Consider the following 20,389-nt stretch of genomic DNA (forward strand, 5'->3'; position numbering starts at 1 on the left):
TGCAAACTGCAAACAGACTCCACGTACTCCACCTGCTGTACAGAGACATGCACTGTCTGAACATCTAATGGCCTTTTATCAATTTGTACTTTTGCATATTCATTGGGTCCATACAAACTTATAAATGCTATTGGACATAATAGTGAACATAGGGTTTTTTGTTTAAAAAAGAAACAATTAACACAACAAGAAGAAAAAGGACCACACCATACTCAATTATCACATCAAGAGATGTTTTGACACATTTTTTCCCTTGTAATTTGAAGCTCTTTGTCCCACTTTTTTATGTGAGTTGATAATAGGTTCCCGTCTATAGAATGGTGTCTCACAGACCATTTCTCACTACAAATAGAAGGTCATACGCTCACACACGTGATCCACCTGCACACACTCCACTATAAAAGCTTGTGCATACTTCACTCTGCAGTGCTCAGTTACGGACATTACCTCAGATTTCTCTCCTCCTGCTTAGAGGTCAGAAAGGCTGCTGAGTTATATCAGCTTGTGTTTGTCTTTCTTTATTTCTCACAGTATTCATTTAACAGAGAGATCTTTGTGACTTAAAGCAAAAACAGAGACATCATGTGAGAAACCTCTCCTCTAAAGCTTAGCTGTGTTATCTTTAGTGCAGAGCAAAAGCAGGAACAGCATTTCAGCAGCAGAAGAGAAACGCTGAGTGAAACCTTAAAAAGGAACATCGACTCAGCTGGCTGTCACTGGAGCAACAGTGAACATGGCACTCATGAGACAGCAAAATCTTTGTGTTGTGTGCCTTGTTTTTCTCCTGCTGGGAGTTATACCGCACATGTTGATGACTTCTGTGGGAAAAAAATGTATAAATAGTGTCATGTCACTTTCAAAATCATGAAATGATGTAAACTTTATAACTTATAAGTGAAATCGTCTGTCCTTAATTTTTTCATGTTAATACAATTTGGAGCTGAAGTTTGCCAAACAAATTGTTGCAACCCTGGTCTAATTTCCTTCACTAAATCTTAGTGTCTGCAAAAATTCTCATAAATGTATTAATGTATAACATTATACCCATTTATGTTTCTGACTTCAGAACTCAAGCAGTGACTCCTTTCTGAGCTGAATTGATTAGGTTGGTTAGATGTGACGAAAATATTAAGGAGAACAGACCATTTGCCAAGGCCTCTAGGACAGAATAGCAACAGTATATACCAAATAATAAAGGTTTTGCCTGATGGTGGTACATGATGGTGGGAAAGAGCATCAGCTGACCAGTAGTTGGAACTAATATTGCCAGAGGAGTCAATTTTTAATTCCCTCCTCTGATCTGGAACATAATTGGTAAAAATATAGAGAGACATTTTGTCCTCAAAGATTTGAGTGTAACATTACAACATGTGTTGATGTGTCCAGGGGAGATATGGGATACTCCCTGGGAAAATCTGGTGATCCCTGTCATAAAAACTCTATGTTAAGACACAGTAGTCAGCGCCACAGTAGCTCACCTGATAGAGAGTGGGTACCTACTTTTAAGAAAGAAACCTCAGTAGTTGTGTAATCTGTCAATCCTAAATTGCACACAAGTCAATGATGCTTTAAATTAAAGGATAAAGAGCCCAGAAGCTCTAGAAAATGTCAAGCTTTCACTCACTGACTTCACTCTTGAGTATCATAGAGAAGCGCTCAAACCAAACACCATGATGAGATTCTGCAGAGATCAAGAGATGGAGTGCTCCTCACAATCCAATTGAAGTTATCCCTGGTGTATCATTAAAATAAAGTCTGTGTTCAAGATATGAGTGAGTAGATGTTTTGTGGACTCAGGCTCAAACAGCAAAGTTGAACATTTTTATTTTTTAGTGAAGGAGAGCTGCAGCCAAATGAGAGCTTGAGTGAAGAAATTAATTGATATTCAGCAGTGATTCTCCTTCAAGAAAACACTCTGTGGGTCAGTTACTTGAACTGGATTGAGAATAGACTAAACATTCCTGGGGTGGTGATGGGTGACATTTAGAATGTACTTTCACAGTAGAAAACAGCATATTATACTGTATATCTTATATACACACACAACACACAGAGGGAATCTTCCATGCATGTAATACATTACTCTCTGTAGCAATATTTACATTCTGATAGCTTTTTGATCTGGAAATGGAGCTGCTTCATATTTATGACACTATTTACACAAAAGGTCTAGGTCGAACCTTTTGTAATATTCAAATATGAAATTCATTCCATTTTAGGAAAAGACTGTTCCTGTTTGTTTTGCTGCCAGCTAGTTGTACCAGTAGCACAGACTGTGCTATAGAAATAAGATTAGATATCTTACTCCCTAACTAATTAAATTTTAAGAATGTATTACATTTTATTTAATTTTTTTTATTTTTCCTCATGTGAGATCAGTCTTATATTAATTTTCTCATAGTTTCATGTACCTTGTAATATATATTTAGCCCACAAAGTTAGGCTAATATATTCTTTATTGTGTTAGCAAAGCATGTACCAAAGTAAAACATTGGCACAATTTAGATCAAATAAGGCATCAGAGTTATCAGAACATATGAACTTAATATAGCTACCACTTCATAGAGATTGGATGATTCCAATCAATGTGATTGTGATGTACTTCAGACATTTAGACCAATCTTATTAAACTTATTTCACACTAATTTGCAGCTGTTTTTCTATTAAATCTGTTATAGCAACATATTAGAAACACGCATAAATAAATAACTAGAGTTATGATCCATCTTCGGTTCTTTCCAAGCATCTCCCAACAGCAGCTTCATTTTCTTTTCAGCACAAAAGTGTTTTATGTTATTGCATCTTATATCATCTGTGTTTATTCTGTTACAGTTCTGCTCTGCACGGCTCAATTATGTCTAATGGGTTGTTATTTATTAATGTAGACACAATCTGCAAATTCTGTGTTTACTCTGTCTGTTGGTGATGAATTATTTGTGTTATTTTACAGTTCTGCTGCACAATGCACTCCCTTTTGTTGGATTTGGATTCCTGGACAACTGCATCATGATTGTTGCTGTAAGTCTGTCTGCTTCATGCAGTGCTGTGCTCCCCTGTAGCTCAGTGTAGAGTTCGATTTATACAGGGGGAACCTGTGCATAAAGAATATGTTGTGTAATACTGTAGGAAGCTTTAAATGGAACATGGAAGGAGCGAGACAAATGTATAATTTTATTTGATGATGCTGTATTTATCACTCAGTATATTTCCTATTTGCTCTCATTGTTCGGTAGACCGTCTCTCATCTCTCTGTTTCTCAGTCTTTTTACATCCTATACAAGTTGTAGTAGTATGCCTGCCACAAGCTCTCCACTCTGTATTATGTCTTTGTGAAGTTGTTCAAATAATGAAATTTAAACCCAGTGGAACGGAATGAATTCATCGACTTTATTCATTTAGTTTTTAACACAGAGACGATGAATTCTTATAGGGGGGCCTCTACAAGGAGGTGGGAAGACAAGTAGAAAGTGAGAATATATACTAGAGAAACAGAGAGATTAAACCTAAATAGAGCACAATGATATGGCTTTGCCCAAAAACCAATATACTGTAACAAAAAGTTGAATGTGGAGATATTATGCAAAATATTTCAGCCAGAATGGTGTTTTTGCTCCTTGACAAAGCAGACTGGAAAAGTTTGAAGAAATAAATCAATAAGTAAAATTGTATTTTTTAAAGTTGCTGTAAAGGTCTGACTCAGTCCAGACTGTGAGATAAACTAATGTACCCTGCCTGAAGATCTCAGGCTGCTCTCCATTTTGTATGAGATAAGAGGTCTGAACTAAAGCCAGGAAACCATAAACTGAAAGACTGAAAGCCTCTAGAAAACCTTTGAAAAGCTTTTAATGATACAAGTAGACTTTGGTTGGAGGCTACAATTGCCCATTCAGTTAAACCTTGTTTTAGCATTTAAAATTAGACCTTTAAGCTAAAAAGTAAATAGGAGAGAGAGCTTTAGTTAATGTAAAGAGACATTAAAACAGAGGAATTTATCATTGGTAGCGATTAACCCCTTAGAGTGATGCACAAAAGATGCAAAGATGCAATTTCTGGTTTGTATTATAGAATGACGCACTGAGCTCTCTGGCCTTACACACTAACTTCTGTAATGTGTGTGTGTGTGTGTGTGTGTGTGTGTGGGTGGGTGTGTGTGTGTGGGTGTGTGTGTGTGTGTGTGTGTGTGTGTTTGTGTGTTTGCAGGGAACACAGATTGAGTTATCCATCGGCGTGATCCTCGGCATTTCAACTATGGCTGGTAAGAGAATCTCATGATCCAAATGTAACTTGATTTCTAATAAGAAATATTGCATTTTTATTACAAATCAGTGAAGTCAGTAAGTCCATCAGACTGTCAAAGAGCATGTGTGTCTAAGGCAGAGAGACGAGGCAGTGTTTATTTTGTTTGCTGTCCTTTATAGTCATGAATGGTTTTCATTATATAGAGTCTGTGTAGGTTTTTAAACACAGAAACATTTGATTGAGGATTGTTGCACAGTGATACCTCCACAAGAGAAGCATTCATGTTTCTCACTGCAAAGTAAAATTCTCTGATCCCTTTGGATTATTTTTTTTTTTCAGTATATTTGCATACACATACGCAGATAGATTGAATTTCTCATCTAATTGCTCAGGCTACAGCTATGCTTGGGAAAAAAATGTTAAGTTAAATTTGATAACCTCACACTCTTGACCCCACAGCCTCCAAACTCTTTAAAAGAAAATAGAAGGAGGCATTTTCAATTTCATTGTAGACCGAATACAATGTCCCATAATGAAGCTCTAATAATGAACTTACACTCTGACCACTGCTGTGACACTAACCAAAAAAAAGAAAGAAAGTGACATTAGAGAAAGGAAAGGGAGAGAGCGAGAGCGGGAGAGAGAAAGACACTGGCTCGTCTAGATAATAATAGTTTCATAAATATGTTCATGGTGTTCAGAAGCACATTGTAATATCCACTTAGCTCAATGAGGCTCATTTGCATTTTAATGTTATCACTTGTTCCTAATGTGTATCTGGTAGAGACACTGAGGTTATTCTGTTACCTTACACTGAATGTGAGTGTGGACAGGAGCTTTGAGAAGAGACACTGATGGTGGTGACAGAGTCTCAACTCTGGTGCAAGGTGAAGCATGAAGACAATTTACTTCATTAATGATGGTCAACGCAACTATTATGAACAGTTGTTGAATATTTGTGTCTTTTGGCAAATCACAGCCATTATTTAGTTGGTACTAGAATTAAATGTTTTGTCTAATTATTAACTAGTATTAACAAAATCCCAATTTATTTCTTCCTGTTCCATCTCAGTCCCTTTACTTTGATGTCAATGGTCTCCAGAACAAAAAAAAGAGTTTAAGAACAACTGACATTCCCACTTTTTCTCTGCCTTACATTTCCTTCTTCGGATTCTTTTGTTACTGCTGGTGATAGAAGTGTGCTTTGGTTGTTTTTTCTGTTCCAGATCAAACAGACTGGGTAAACTGATCTGTCTTGCGGAGAACTGCAGAGTTGTGGAAAACTTGTAGTGTAACTGTAGAGAGGAACAACTAAAAACTTCACTTTGGAAAATTTGCTGATTTTATTTTTCATTTTTACAATAAATACGTGATTGAGATTGTGATTAAGCCAAAGGGGCAATTTCAGGCCTGGTGGGATTTAAGGTTATCAGGTTGCAAACTAAGACAGGAAACCTAGAATTCATTTCCCCGATAGGCTGCTAGCATTTTGACGGGTAGAGTCTGTTATCTCTGAGTGGCATAAAGAGATTTTTCAATTCCGGGTTTTAAAGGGAGTTCTAGCGGCAGAATTCCCCTGTTAATTATAAAACCACCAAAAATCCACTGATTGACAAAAACTAGAAGGAGCTTCTGTCCTTTTCCTCGAGCACAGCCTCAACACAGTTTCTATCACTCAGACACTGTCATTCCTGCTACATTGGGGACATTTTGGGGGTCTGCAAATCAAGATGCTGCAGTTATCTAACGCAGTCCAAAGTGATTTAGCACTTGTGTCAAGTCTGTTGTCAAGTCCACCAATCACACATTTTCAAGGAGGAAACTGTGGCTCAGCTGGCTCGATGAAGATGGAGGCTGTACCGTTAGAAAATGGCTCGACTTCTGAGTTGGGCAAATTACATAATTTGAACAGAGGTAATGATGCGGAAAAACTCCAAATAGGATTAACGCCATTAAAAATTACAACTAAGGTGATTAACTCACAAAATCACCCTGCTTTGTCGAGACTTGCCTTCAAAGACCCATGCCCTCTCCGGCTTCCCACAAGTTGGAACATTTTTATTAGATTCTCATAATTATATTGCATTAATATGTTTATATTACAGCTATTCTAACTTTTAAGAGCTTCCTGTATGAACACATCAGACTGAATAAATGCTTCCTGGTTTTTATCTTTCCCTCTAATCTCTGGTTTTAGATCAAATCCACGATCTAAGACCAGTTACCAAACTGTCATACCGCCTTTGTACAGTTATGTATAGGTGTACTTATGTGTCGGTTATTGTTGCTGTAGAGTGCTTCGAGGTATAGATAGGTGTTTCTCATACACAGCGTTACATTTTTCAGTCTGTGAACATAATGACCTACAGCTGGTAAGTGAGCCTTGCAATCAAAAGCAAGAGACACAAATAAAATGTCCCCCCCATTTTGTTATTTCACATTGTTTCACAGCCCATTTATCCACCAATAGACGTCGGTTGCTAATACACGTGCAGACATCATCTCTGATTTTGCCGCAGGTCTAGAAAGTTTGAGAACGTTCTGGTAAAAGATGGAGATATCCATCATAAAGTAAGAATGTGAGAAAAGGAACGGAAGTACTTCCACTCTTGCCCAAACCCACCTTTCTCCAAGTCTTTCTTTCTTTTATCTTTTACTACTCAATAAACGCTGTCATGCTTCAGAAGCACTTGTTTTGTATGAGAGGGTGATTGCACCTCTTACCAACCTGTTGAAGTGGACTGAATCAGATGCAGAGTGCAGCAAGAAGCAGAGAGAGCAGTGAGTTAAAGGCAGAGAGCCAACATTGTCTTATAATTACATTTGAGTAGCTTGGCCACATAATCAAGCCCGATGGGCTCTCCATTACATCTGTCTCCTAAGGGGCTTGTACGGAGGTACAATATATAATGACAGCACACTATTGGATTACTACTTATAATCTACTGTATAACTTTCTCCTTCACACAACCTTCCTTCAGGAGACACTGACCCAGAACAAATTGTCAAGCAACAACTAATGTAACAAAAAAGAAAGAAAAAGTTTCATTTAAGTACATTTCAAGTGTGTGTGTGTGTGTGTGTGTGTGTGTGTGTGTGTGTGTGTGTGTGTGTGTGTGTGTGTGTGTGTGTGTGTGTGTGTGTGTCAAATTGAGGACATAAGATACCTCTATATAAGAGGCAACTAACTATAAAGATATGTATTTTAGTTATATAGTTTAACAAATGCTGCACCACTTTAACAGTACGTTTTGCCTCACATGAACTTCTTTCAAATAAAATTAGATTGCAAAAAAAGAACTTTTATCTTCTGTCCCAAACTTTTTTAATTCGGCCACAAAAAATGACCTTCCCACTCAGGGTTTTTATTATCATCCATCCTAAGAAGTCAAAATGAAGGACATTTTACAAAAATATGGAGTCCTTAAATCATCATGAAATGAACAATAAAACATGAAAGGGATTTCGTTTTCGATCTCACAGTTTTCTTTTCTTGTCAAGGAGACCATTTTTTACGCTTATTTGCTGCAGTGAGTTACAGTTGGACTTGGATCCTGCCCAGTGCAAACAATATTTTCTGTTCAAAATACCAAAACAATTTCCTCATTTAGCCCAAATCTACTTTGTGTGTTTTGGCTCTGGCTGATTGGCCTAGAATTACAAACTTGCACACTTTCCTTCCTGTTGCTCTTCCTCTCTCCTTCCACCCTGAAGCGGGGATAAAGTCATCCAAGAACTTCTCACAGAGCAACAAGCTAACATGCTTGATTGGAGCCAAATAGAGACAAACCAGCAGCTTATTAACATTAATGCTTTGTTCCAGCAGGCAGGCAAGTCTCTCTTCAATGAGGTCACGGTCACAGGCCTGCTGAGAAACACAGTAAACAACACTCTGCTAAATCTCGGCACACACACAGTCTAAATTCCTCTGTGCTTATCAATGTGGGTGCAGGTCCTGTGGGAGTTTTCTTCAGATGTGCGACTACAGATTGTCAGTAGGCAGAAAGTCTAGTTTGGGTAAATGATGTGTTGTTTTTCAACCTTGTTGCTACAGTAGCAGAAAGTTAGTTGGATTGAAGCACTCAAGACCTCCTGCCAAAGTTGGATTGATAGCAGAGATGGCACTGCTGCTTTGTGTCCGTCCCCCTGAGGGTGTCTGTGCCACCGCGGCAGCTGCAGCAATACTCTCGACTCATGGAAAACAGAGAGAACACATGCAAAGCACAGATTCAGTTCTCTCTTGTAGGAGCCACTACTACAGTAACTTACAAGCAATAGAACAAGCAGATTCTTTTAATGCAACAGCTCTCCGCTCCTGCTCTTCTCTCCTCCGGCACTGCTCCACCTAGTGACAGAGTCTGGGATATATTGAGAAATAAAGACACTGATTCTCTCCTTGCACTTGTTTCATCATTTCAACATGCCGTCGTCCCCTTCTCCTCAGGCACTTTGTGAAGTGCTGCTCTACTTTATTGAAGTGAAGTTATTAGGCTCAGGGAGCAAGTCAACAGCAATGTAGGCTGTAGCCGTGCTTCTGCTGCCTTAAAGCCCCCAAGATGCATTGTGATTGTCCATCATATCTTGTGCAAAAAATAAGCAGTATATGGTTATGGTAAAAATATGCCCCATGTACAAGGAACGAGAACTTGCTATAGCGGCCATGGGTTCAACTCCGACCTGTGACCCTCTCTCTCCCCCCTTCCCTGTCACTCTTGAGCTGTCACTATCTACTAAAGGCAATAAAAGCCGCCCCCAAAAAGAAATGACTGAGCCATATTTGCTTTGTGGGTCTTTTCATATTTAGAAATGATTACAGGGCTTTATGGTCAATTATGAGGCGTAATATTGTGCTTTGCGGGTCCAAAAGTGCTGCTTCTTGTTCTGCTCCTGTCCTCAGATAACATATGGTGTTAATATCATAAAGTACCAAAGGAAAATAGAGGAACACGTGAAGATAATTGAAGGGCTTGTCTCTTAGGAGCCAACACCTCACCCTCAGTTACGGATACATGCTTTAATAAAGTTTGTCATGATAGTCTGAAAAGAACGCAGGAGATTTCATCACCACTAGTATTTCTGATGCACACGTACTTTAACTACACTACAAACACATTCTGTCCTCTAAAGTTGTGCAGCTCACCAGCTGGTATTCATTCCACCTTTTGTCCTAACGTCATGCTTGATATATATTGATAATGAGGGGAATGAATTTACTGTTTACTGTTTACTGTTATTGTTGGCAGATGACTCCAGTTACATGCCTCTGAGTGGTAGATGGAAAAGTGTCTCATATTTTGTGTTCCGTGTTTCATGTAATGAAAAACTACATTCCGTGTTTTGTGCCTTTTGGCTGTCCTCAACACAAACCTCAATTTCCTAACTCATTTTGTAATCATGTCTCTTTCCCTTTGTGCATTCTCTATAGCTGCTGCCCTTGGCAACCTGGTGTCTGATCTGGCAGGACTAGGGTAAGAATTTCACACATACACACACCGACACGCATATTCACACACCAGCACACAGACATAGGCAGTTATTTTGTTCAAAGTTTCTGAAAAGATGTAAGAGGACAGACAGAATTCATACCCTCAATCAATCAAAAGGTAACTGTGGTAATATCACAGTGTATGTCCCATTATACAGATTATTACAGAGATAACTTTTTTAACCACCAAATTATAATATACAAATATTTTTTTTTTTAATGATGTTATAAAAGAAGAGGTTTAACAGTCCACTCAATTTAAGTAATTAAATTGCTTAGTATTAAATGGCAATTATTCAATTCAGCCCTGAGGAGGATAAGCATGAGCAGCAAGGGAGGAAGAGAAATACAGCTCCAGAGGTTTTTGTCCCAGAGGAAAGAAAACTGTGATTGTGCAATGCTTTAAAAAGGATATTACTATGAATAAGAAAAGCCTAATCATTTAAATGTATTAATGTGGTTTGATTAAATCAAGACTGAACAAGGTGTGTCTGAGTATGCAGCCTGACCCCTCTTCCTGCAGAAGATTCTCGATCTGATTGGATGTCTTGAAGTAAAAAAAAAATACTTCATTTGAAAACAAAAAGTCATATCCAGACATTGTTTAACAAAGTAATCTGAATCTTTAAAAAATGACTAAATAAATTAAAGGACATTTTATATGCACTATGTTCCTCATTTACTTAATCATACTGGGGAGATTGGGAGAGATTTGATCCAGTGTTATTTATTCATGGTCTGTAAAAGCATCTGATTCTGGTTAGGCACATTTTGTCAACCTGTAATGTGTTAAATGTGTACATTTGGGATTTGTACTTTATAAAAAGAAGTATAATTTTATGCAGAACTATGCACATAGTTTAACTCTAGTACTAATAATCAGCATTATACACTGTTTTAACATGGACTGAATATTTTAATTTTAACTAAACCCCAATGTCACAGGATAATAAAAAACCAAAAAATCAACATTGCTAAAGATGCTTCAGTAATACAAGCCAGGACTCAAGTGTATTGTTTTGATCTGTTTTCCTCCTCCAGCTTTCTCCTTTTTTTTGTTTTCTTTCTACTGACAGAAACAAAACAAAACAAAATCATCTAAGCACTTTTTCTTTCTCCCTTCCTCCAAAATTATGAAGTAAAACTAAATCAGAACTTTAAGGTCCGATCCCAGCTGCCCGCCTCAGTTGTGTGCAGCATGTGATCAGGTTTTCATCAATAAGTGGAGGCTGATTAAAAGCCTTGAAAACACTGATGTTGCAGTATGTCATCATGTTCAGTCTCCTGCATCATCACTCCTTATCCACTTCAGAGCCTCCTAGTGGCCACAGGGGCCATAACCAGCTTCCTAACCTGCTCCGTGGGTTTAACCAACCATAAAACTTACAGTGATAGAAGACACTTCCAACCATGTGGCACCAGGTTGTATTTCAGTGATTATTGGTAATATAAAAGATTATTACTCTAATTGAAATGAGAATGAGAATACAGACTTGGTAGAACAGACAAGGTAATAAATAGACGGTTAGAAAGACAGCTATAGAGACTGTGCTGGAGCCTTTGCACCGTTTTACTGTGATGGATTAGCTAAGTTGATCTGGCTTTTGTAAGCGCTCTCAGTAGACACACACACAGTTTCGCCTCTGTGTGAGCGTCTGTGTTTGCCACTCAATCATAATTGGAAAGCAAGAGCCCTGGTGGCCAGTTTGTCAAGGTGAGACTCGATTAGATCTGACAAGAGAGGGCGTTTTTTTCTTATTTTGATAGATTTGTGAAGGCTGTTTGTCTGCTACACTGTCTCAGTGGAGCTCCTGCAGATGTCCTTCACTGCAACGTTTGCATCCCAGTTTATGCTCATTTCAAAGAGGAAAGGCTTAAGTGCACACATATAAAACCCTGTGCTTAAGATTACTCTGGGAGTCAGTGGCACTTTGGTAGCATGCGAGAGCTGAGGAAGAGGCTCAGTAGACTTTCTGCTGAGGTTGTGGGTAAATTCTGATCAGAAGCTGACAGGTGAGGAGACCCCAGATGCCTCTTTACTGCAAAGTTGTTACAGTTTTGGTATTTAGTTTGCTCAGATCCACACTGCCCATTTGCATGTTAACCACTTGCATAGTGAATATCAGATGTTGGTATATGTTGGTTGAACCACAGTCCAGAATCTAAAGATACTCAGTTTACTGTCATAATAAAGTAGGAAGACTGTTGCAGCTCTGGTGTGTACTCTTTGCTGGTCTCAACCTATTTAGAGTCTTTGCTAAGAGCAGATGTAAAAATACCCAAATTGTGAGCCTGTCCTTGTACCCATATATTTGCATAAATTGTAGGTTGTTTCCCGCCCCTGTTCTCATTCCTTACAAACCGCACTGCAGTTCACTTGGAAGAAGATCAAGATCAAGATATTTCCACCTTAAAATTTTAGAGATGGATGAATATTCTTACTATGAGTGTGACTGCTTCATTTAGTGTACATTTGCTGGAAAGACTCAAACAGATGAATTGTTTATTTGTCTGTCAGAGATCTGTCACTAATATCTACTGTACCGTTTGTCAGTTTAAACTGAGTCTGAGGACAAAATGTTCACTTGCTGCCTGATATATCCCACCCACTGTCAGCAGGCGCCATGATAGCCAGATAATCTGTGTTATCCACTTCACCTACTATAAAACCTTTTCTGGAGACTTCTCACTGAAGGTGTGATTTTAGCAGTTATGTAATTGAATGGCACAAATAGATGTAGCTGTCACTACGGGATGTTCCCCTGGAGTCTCCGATCAATATTGTAGTGATTACATTGCAATGATTATTTGCTAATCTTCCCACTCAACTTCTGTTTTCCTCAACCAAGAGACAGCGACTGAGCTCTACTGCACGGAGTCCCTGCTCTTGTATAAAATTTCCCATATGTGTGTTTGTTTTGTGTGCATTGGGTGGTTGGTGCCTGTGGTGAGCAATCTGTGCAGCTATATGTATTTGCGTGTATATATTTTTCACATGCAGAGGGTTCATGCTTGGGTGAATTCGTAAGATTTTCCTCTCTGCTTCTGTGTGTTTTGACAGATGTAGGAAACCAGCTTAACTTCGTTTGAGTCCATAATTTTAGTTTATGAGTCATTCTGACAGTTCAGCCAGTTGCTACCAAAGCTCCTGCACAGCTTTGTCTCGGCTGTTGTTTGTGTTTCTTCTGGCCACAATGCATCAGTGGCTTTCTGGGGCAGACAAGGCACCCAGTAAAGCATTATTGCATTCTGCCAAGTTCGTGAAAAAACAGGACAAAAACTTAGAGAATCAGATTAGTGGGCTCTAGGGAATAAAAAATGAGGTCACAAACTTGATTTCCGACCTCCTCCTTGACTGTGACACATAACCCTGCAATGTCATGTCTGCATTTTTATCTTACATAATTGCATGCTGGGATAAGTTGGAGCATATTCCATGACTTTGTATTATAAAAGCGGATAAGGGCAGTGGATGATTGATGGTTGAGTTCTCAGATTTTTTCTCTTATAAATTTGTCAGGATTATATAGCGTGTTATAGTGTGACACTTCATTGATCCCCTCAGGGAAAATCTAGTTTTGCTTGGCTTCCTCTAAAGATATTTAAAGCCCAGTATCTGCTATAGAAAGGATTCATTGTTTTTGCTCAAAGATACCTCAGTAGGGCGGATGCTCATCTAAATTGTGACATAATCCTAGTTTATCCTGTCAAAGGACTATTCCTTTAATGACACACTCTAACCACCCATTTTGAGATACACAAGATTTACCATTGACTGAAGCTCATTTATCATTGTAACATTTTAGTTCCATGTATTTAATCTTTCCCACTTTTCCGATCTTTCCAGTTTTGATCAACACTAATATGGGAGCAGCTGTCTTTTAACTATTCAAATCCCATGCAGCAGAAGAGGCAGTTTGTGATTAAACCACACTCGAAGTGCCCCTTCACTCAAATTTGTTCTTCTTGTTTCTACAGTTCGATGTTTGAGCTTCACTGTGCAGAATGATGTATGTGCAGAGTCTGACACTAGAAGGGTGTTTTTTTACATTGATCTTGTGAAAGTGGAAAGTTTCTCTCTGCTTATTGAAAATCAGATTTTTAAGGGGCGGGGCCTACGAGCATGATTTGTGACATCACAAATAGTTAGGAAGTCGATCCTGGTCTAGTTTGCAGCTTATACAAGTGTGATGTAGAAACCTGAACCTGCCAGCATGCACATACTGAGAATGGACTTTACATTGAAGTAGGAGACATCTTGTGTCCAGCAGGAAAACTTTGGGAATAAACTAAATTTGTATATTCATAAATTCTATTATTATTATTTTGAATGCGGTGGAAGGAGGAGTTGCCTTTTTTAAGGATTTTGATTGGGAAATAATAAAATTTTTCCAGAAAACATATAATATGAGACACATATTATTGTTCCAGGCAGACTATTTGTATATGTCTTAATATGGGAGGGAGGGATAATAACGGAAATACTTTGATCTCCTCTGGCTGATGCTGCTTTCAGTAAATTTCATCATTTCAGTGTTTTGAATGCTGCATTTTGTAAGTATTTTATTTTCTGATGCAGACCGGATTTCTTTTGCCTTCTGCTGTTAAAAAGTATGTGCAATATTTGGACTGGATTTGACTTAAAGGCAGAAAAGGCAGTGTCTGTATTATTATAAATCTAAAAGGTTTTGTATGATTATGAGAGTCAGAGCAGACTAGAAATGGAATACATAAAGATTGAGTTCCCTGACTCAATTCTGCCCCCTGTTGTTGTAATCTGTAAGTACTGTCCTCTCATCAGTTTAATTTATTAGGTTAATAGTTCATTAGCTGTAATGATAAAAACTGAAAAAAAAACTATCCTATTTCTGCTATTTCTGCTCTACACCAACATATACCACACACGAACACACACACACACACACACACACACACACACACACCTATCTTTCCGCAATTATCCTACTTGCTACTTATTGCTCCCCTGACTCAACAGCTCCAGCTGCAGTTTATTTGTGTGTGCAGTGAACTGAGGATCCATTAGTGCCGGTGACTGAACCAGACCTGGGTCAGAATATTGACTTGAAATTTTCTTTTTCACTCTAGTACTGCTTGACCTGTGCTATATGTTTTTTCATACTGGACACATTTTTTGACACATGACATTAAGGTACAGCAGCTCGCCAAAAACTTGCAGTTTCACTATTTTAGTCATAACACTGTTACTGTGTTTGTAATTGAATTAAGTTCAATGTGTATATTAGCAAGGCTGGATTACCACCTGGGCAAAGTAGTCAAGTCCCCCCAGGCCCCAGTATATTAGCCAGAATTGAGCACAGAGATCACCATCTACACCAAAATGTATTTATTATCTAATTATGAAACCAGGTATATTAGACTAAATATTACTATGGTTGTTTTTTTCCCTTGTCGCCCACGTTGTTATTCATGTTGACATAATACATTCTCACTGAGGACAATATTGTCTTTTTCCTCCCTCTCTCTGCTCTGTAGGTAGTCTATCAACTTCATAGTTCAGTGAAAAATAGTCACCCATATCTGTTGGTTGATTCACTGCTAAACCTGCACTCAAGCTCTTTATGATATCAGGCCAGTGTCTAGCTTTATGGACGCAGGTAATAGAATAATTTAAACTAAACTAAACTAAACTAAACTAAACCAAAAACTATTGACAAAGACTAAACAACTGCTTTATTTCTATGTAATAGTTTTATGTAATCTTCTGTATAAGGGACAGAAAAGAAATAGTGGCTCTGTGATTATTATTCAGGTACACAGAATAGTGTTATCAGACAAAACTTACAACTTTAGAATTTAAATGAACAATAAAAACATTTTAATAAGTTTCTTATGCTCTATCTCTGTTATTATTCTTTCTTTATCTACTGCAGTCGGTCTCACTTCTGTCATCTGTGTAAAGTACTAAGGAGTGCTTGAAATTATTTCATTCACACACACGCATACTCTCTCTCTTTGTTATTAGAGCTGATATTTGACATCCTGCTGGGTTTATGACAGATGGCAGCAACAAGGAGCAGATTGGAACATTCATCTACTGATTTATTTTGTTTCTCGTTATTATTGATTACTTAAGTTGTTTATTCTCTATGCTGACTGTTGTTCTGTGGGTGGTTTAATGGATCATGACGTGCAATGTAGAAAAACATCAAAATGTAATATATGTATGATTTATAACAGTAACAGCGAGTGTGTGTATCACATTTGTTTGACTGAGTTATTTTGTTTCCATAAGTCATTATGGTCTGGTCGTGTTTACAGGATGTTAATATTTCCTTTGACTTTCTTTTTCTCTACATTACAATAAAATCTGAAGCTTAGAGCCAAGGACCTAACTGTGTGTAGAGTGTTTATATTTTGCACATTTTCTGCCCCTTACTGACCTTTTATGTCTGCCATTTCCCTCTGCTCTGCTTCAACAGGCATATCAACAGAAATGTCAAAATGAAAGGATAAAATTGTTCACTTGATTAAGTGAAAAGAAAATTAAACATTCTCAATGTATTCATTTCTCAAAGTGCCTTACTGGGTTACTGCTTAGAAGTAATTCATTGCCACAGCCTTTAAAGTATGTTAAGTTTAATTCTTCTTCTTCTTCTCTCTGTCTGTCTGTTCTTCTCCTCAGACTGGCAGGTTATGTGGAGGCCTTGGCGTCTCGGCTGGGAATGCAGATTCCTGACTTGAGCCCAAAGCAAGCTGACATGTGGCAAACCAGAGTCAGCTGTCACTCGGTTGGTATCATGACACCGCACTAAAACCCACAAAACTGTGACATGTTGTCTCTCTTTTCAGTTGTGTGTGTGCAAGACAGATCAACATAATATAAACAGAGTGGATATTAATTAACCTGCTGCAAAGGATTCCATTTGTTGTGTAAGGCATCACAAACATCAGTGCAGACAACAGAGAGACACCTCTGTGATGTGCCCTTTCTATCACTCATTCATTGTGTGAGAACATTTGACCTGAATGATTTTTAATATGCAGTTACTGCTGAAGTGTGTAATGTAATTAGCTTTAATTGGGTTGAGTGATTAGTCTAGCACTGAAAGGCTCTTGCCAAAGGCCATGCCAATTGTTCCGGCAGGATGGGAGTACCTGTTTTATTTTGTAAGAATATCAGGCGCTGCATTTTGTACATTTTGTAAATGTATCTTAATAGTCAGACAAAACAAAACAAAGTTCAATAAAATAAAAAAATATACAGTTTGATTAAAAAGTTGCTTGTATCTCATATGTAAGAGGCTTATTTTCTGGAGACGACAAAGCTGGAAAGCTTCATTTTTGTGTGGATTATATGAAACCAATTTTCTTGAAATGTATTTTCTCTGTATTGTTTTCTTACTTCCATTTCCCTCCGTGCAGGGTAAAGCCATCGGTGTTGGCATCGGCTGTATTCTCGGCATGTTTCCTCTACTGTTCTTCAAAGACGACGATGAGAAGAAAGAAGGCAAGAAGGGAGCGAAGGAGAAAACACAACCATCACCTGCTCCACCAGAGAGCAGCAAAAACTGAAACTGTCAACTCGGAGGAGACAAATACTATTTGGAATCCATTAGAATACTTTAGTATTAGAGACTTACAAGCCGTGTCTGGTGGACTGGAGTGTATGGAAACATTATTGAACCCCATACAGTCTAATCGCCGGGCACTTTGCTTTGCAGTCAAACTATCAAAGGTATTCTGAAGAGGATTTTAGATATTATTTGATTGTAGACTTTGAACTTAAGCACAGGGACCTGACTGTCACTTGACAAGAGACAGTTGATTCACTGGACTGCTGCTACTCCAACTATTGCTCTCTAACCTCACCTTGTTTTGACTGACTGACACGGGCTGAAGCTAATCTAATCTCTTATCTAAAACACACTGCAGTGACCTCTTTCTCCTTTCTGCTCCGAGCCTTTTGAGTATATAAACCTCTGAGTATAGATGGTTTGATGTCAAGTAAAGGTAATCAACCATTTGAGGGCTTGCTAGACTTCGGAACCGATGCAAGAACAAAAACACTCACAGCTCATTCAGAAAAAGAATCTGCAAGTGTCTTACATGGCATCTTCATTCTTGAATATTGTCAGAAGACGCATGCCAATTCAGTCAGCAGTGGTAAACCATGCTAATCAGTTTTGAGGGTGATGAGTCAACCAAATAGGGTCAATTTGCATATAAAAGATGCCCCCTTCCACACCAAGTACATAATTCTTCGGTTTTACAAGCATGTCTGCCTTTTGATGATGTCAGAGTCCTAAAAAGTCCCGCCGGCCTGCCTCGTTCACACTCCATGACACCCAATCAGCTTCGATTAATGAGAAGGCAGGCGGTTAAAAATGAAACACCCGCTGGCTGCTTCTTTAAATTTTTATGTTTTTTTTTTGTTGCTGATGGATTGATTGAACATTACATGCTTGTATTCTGTGTGATAATCACCAAAAGCAGTAACACGAACAAAATGTCTCCCATGTATACTGTATGCAAACAGGTAGGTGCAGTTCGACATAATCTAACCTTTTAAGGAACAGTTGACTATCCTTAGTAGAGTTGAGCAGGAAATAGAGAAATAAAGAGAGGCAGCTGGAGGAAGAGACAGCGAGTAGCTATGGGAAAAAGATAAGAAATACCATCACTGGACTACCTGAGACCTGTACCTGTACCCTGTGATTAATCTCCTCCAGCTCTGCATCGACCAGCCTGTAGCTGAACTGCAACACGTCTTCCACACGTGGTGAGACAGCACCAGGCCTCTCGTCCAGTTTCTGGGGAGCCACATATGGGTAGCCTGGTAGATTACATTTTTTCAAGTTTCAATTTGATGTCACACTAAATGAGTTGATTGTTACCCCATTTCCAGTCTGTGAAAAAGCTGTTACTGCTTTTAAATACTAAGGCACAACTTTTTTCCTATGCCTATAGATATACTATATTGTCTCTGCTCTACTGCCCTCTGCTGGCTGAAATTCAGAGAAGGTTGTCAATTCCTTTCAGTTTACCAGTACACCACACGTGATTGTGAATTATCACGTATTTGCTTTTCCTGTTTTGTATTCAAACTCCTCAATGTCTAGCTCCTTAGCTTCTCAGGCTATAATTCACTCTATAATTATTGTTCTTAATTATTGTTCTTATTTTGAAAGGCAAACTAGGTAATCTGCTTTATCTGCCAGCCAGGAAACATAGCAGTAAGCATTCATTTCCAAGTCTTAATTCAGCTGTCACTGATTTCTTAATTTATCTTTTGAAGAGTTCTGCTTGTCACCTGCTTGGCACAGGTTTGCTCATCTCATCAGCAGAACTGAAGACTATTTATGGCGTCAAATCTGTTTAGAAGTTCAAAATGAAAGGAAGAGAAGAAGAATTGAATTTCCTTGCAGAAAATGTATTTATTTTTGTTATAATATTCAGACTTGTATTCATGTATGTTCTCATTGTATATAATTTCTTTCTGAAAGGACAATGTTAAGAATTGAAGATAATTGTCAGCACAATCACATTCGTCAACAGGACGGGCTCTGCAACCATTCACTCTGTTACAGTCCACAACTGAACGTACTAAACATACTCTGAAGACTTAATCTGTATAAGATTGTTCTAGTTATTTATTTTTTGGGTAACAGTGATCCTAAACAGTAATAGAATGAAGAAAATGTACAAAGAACTGAACATATTTATGTAGTTAGGATTTTTGATCTGATTGCTTGATTTCCACCTTGCATGCACTACTAATAAAAAATACTATACTGTACATGTTTACTTTGTAAGGAGAATAAAAAAACATGGGTATATTCTAAACTTGTGCACTGTAGCAGGATACGAATCACTGGACGTGATGAAAACATTAGTAACTCAGGCTGGATTAGAGATCAGATTTTTGAATATTGTGATAAAAATATATATTTTATGGCTGTCAAAACAATAATAAAGCACAAGGAATCGCATGTGTTTCCCTTTTCAGACAGCCGATGATAAACCGTTCAAAATAGGATTGTGTGTTTGTGTGTATAGCCTTGCAGAGGTTTTGCAGATTGGTAACAGAGCCTTCTCCTACAAGGAGCAGTATGTTAAGAGAAAACAAAAAGTGATAATAGTAGTAGTTTCAAATAATAGCAATTTGCCTCCTTGTATTAAATCATTAAATTGCCTGTCTCAGTGCTTTAAGACTGTCTTTAGTGCACAGCCAGTCATGGTGAGAAAATATAATCTCAGTGTCAAAATACTGTAATTTGGGGGCCATTATCCTTTTTCGTATATTCATGCACTGCATCACTGAACTTATTTGTGGTTAAAAAAAATGAAATAAACACCTCCAAAAAGAGTTATCTTGAATTGATGTAATTACATCTTTAAAAACAGGTGGAATGTTAAATCAAAGATGACTCAAAAAGCACATTAACTTATTCTTCACAGGTTTCCACTTTGATGTGTGAAATGCAGGTCATGAGTACATACATTATTTTATTTTATATCTGCCAGTATTTGTATTTTGTATACTGTAAACCAGCTTCCTATATTAATTTGGCTGATACACATGCAAGTGATGAGTTATTTCAAAGTTATTTTTGCTCTCCTGTTTTGGAAGGCTTTACTATTTGGATATTTGGACAGGCAGGAGTCATTAGTCAGAGGCATTTC

General features: G+C 38.0%; 1 protein-coding gene across 1 annotated transcript in view; it reads left to right on the top strand.

The window, feature by feature from the left end:
• LOC127366927 (transmembrane protein 65-like) overlaps positions 1 to 20,072 on the top strand; it is a 36,927-nt gene extending 16,855 nt beyond the window's left edge. The window contains exons 4-8 of the mRNA XM_051406380.1: positions 2,951 to 3,018; positions 4,201 to 4,255; positions 9,665 to 9,707; positions 16,389 to 16,494; positions 17,129 to 20,072. Of these exons, the coding sequence (XP_051262340.1) occupies positions 2,951 to 3,018; positions 4,201 to 4,255; positions 9,665 to 9,707; positions 16,389 to 16,494; positions 17,129 to 17,278 (422 nt within the window). The 3' untranslated portion in view covers positions 17,279 to 20,072. The remainder of the gene's footprint in view (positions 1 to 2,950; positions 3,019 to 4,200; positions 4,256 to 9,664; positions 9,708 to 16,388; positions 16,495 to 17,128) is intronic.
• Positions 20,073 to 20,389: the final 317 nt, after the last annotated feature.

The sequence above is a fragment of the Dicentrarchus labrax genome, unplaced genomic scaffold, assembly GCF_905237075.1.
Source record: "Dicentrarchus labrax unplaced genomic scaffold, dlabrax2021, whole genome shotgun sequence".
Classification (NCBI taxonomy): Eukaryota; Metazoa; Chordata; class Actinopteri; family Moronidae; genus Dicentrarchus; species Dicentrarchus labrax.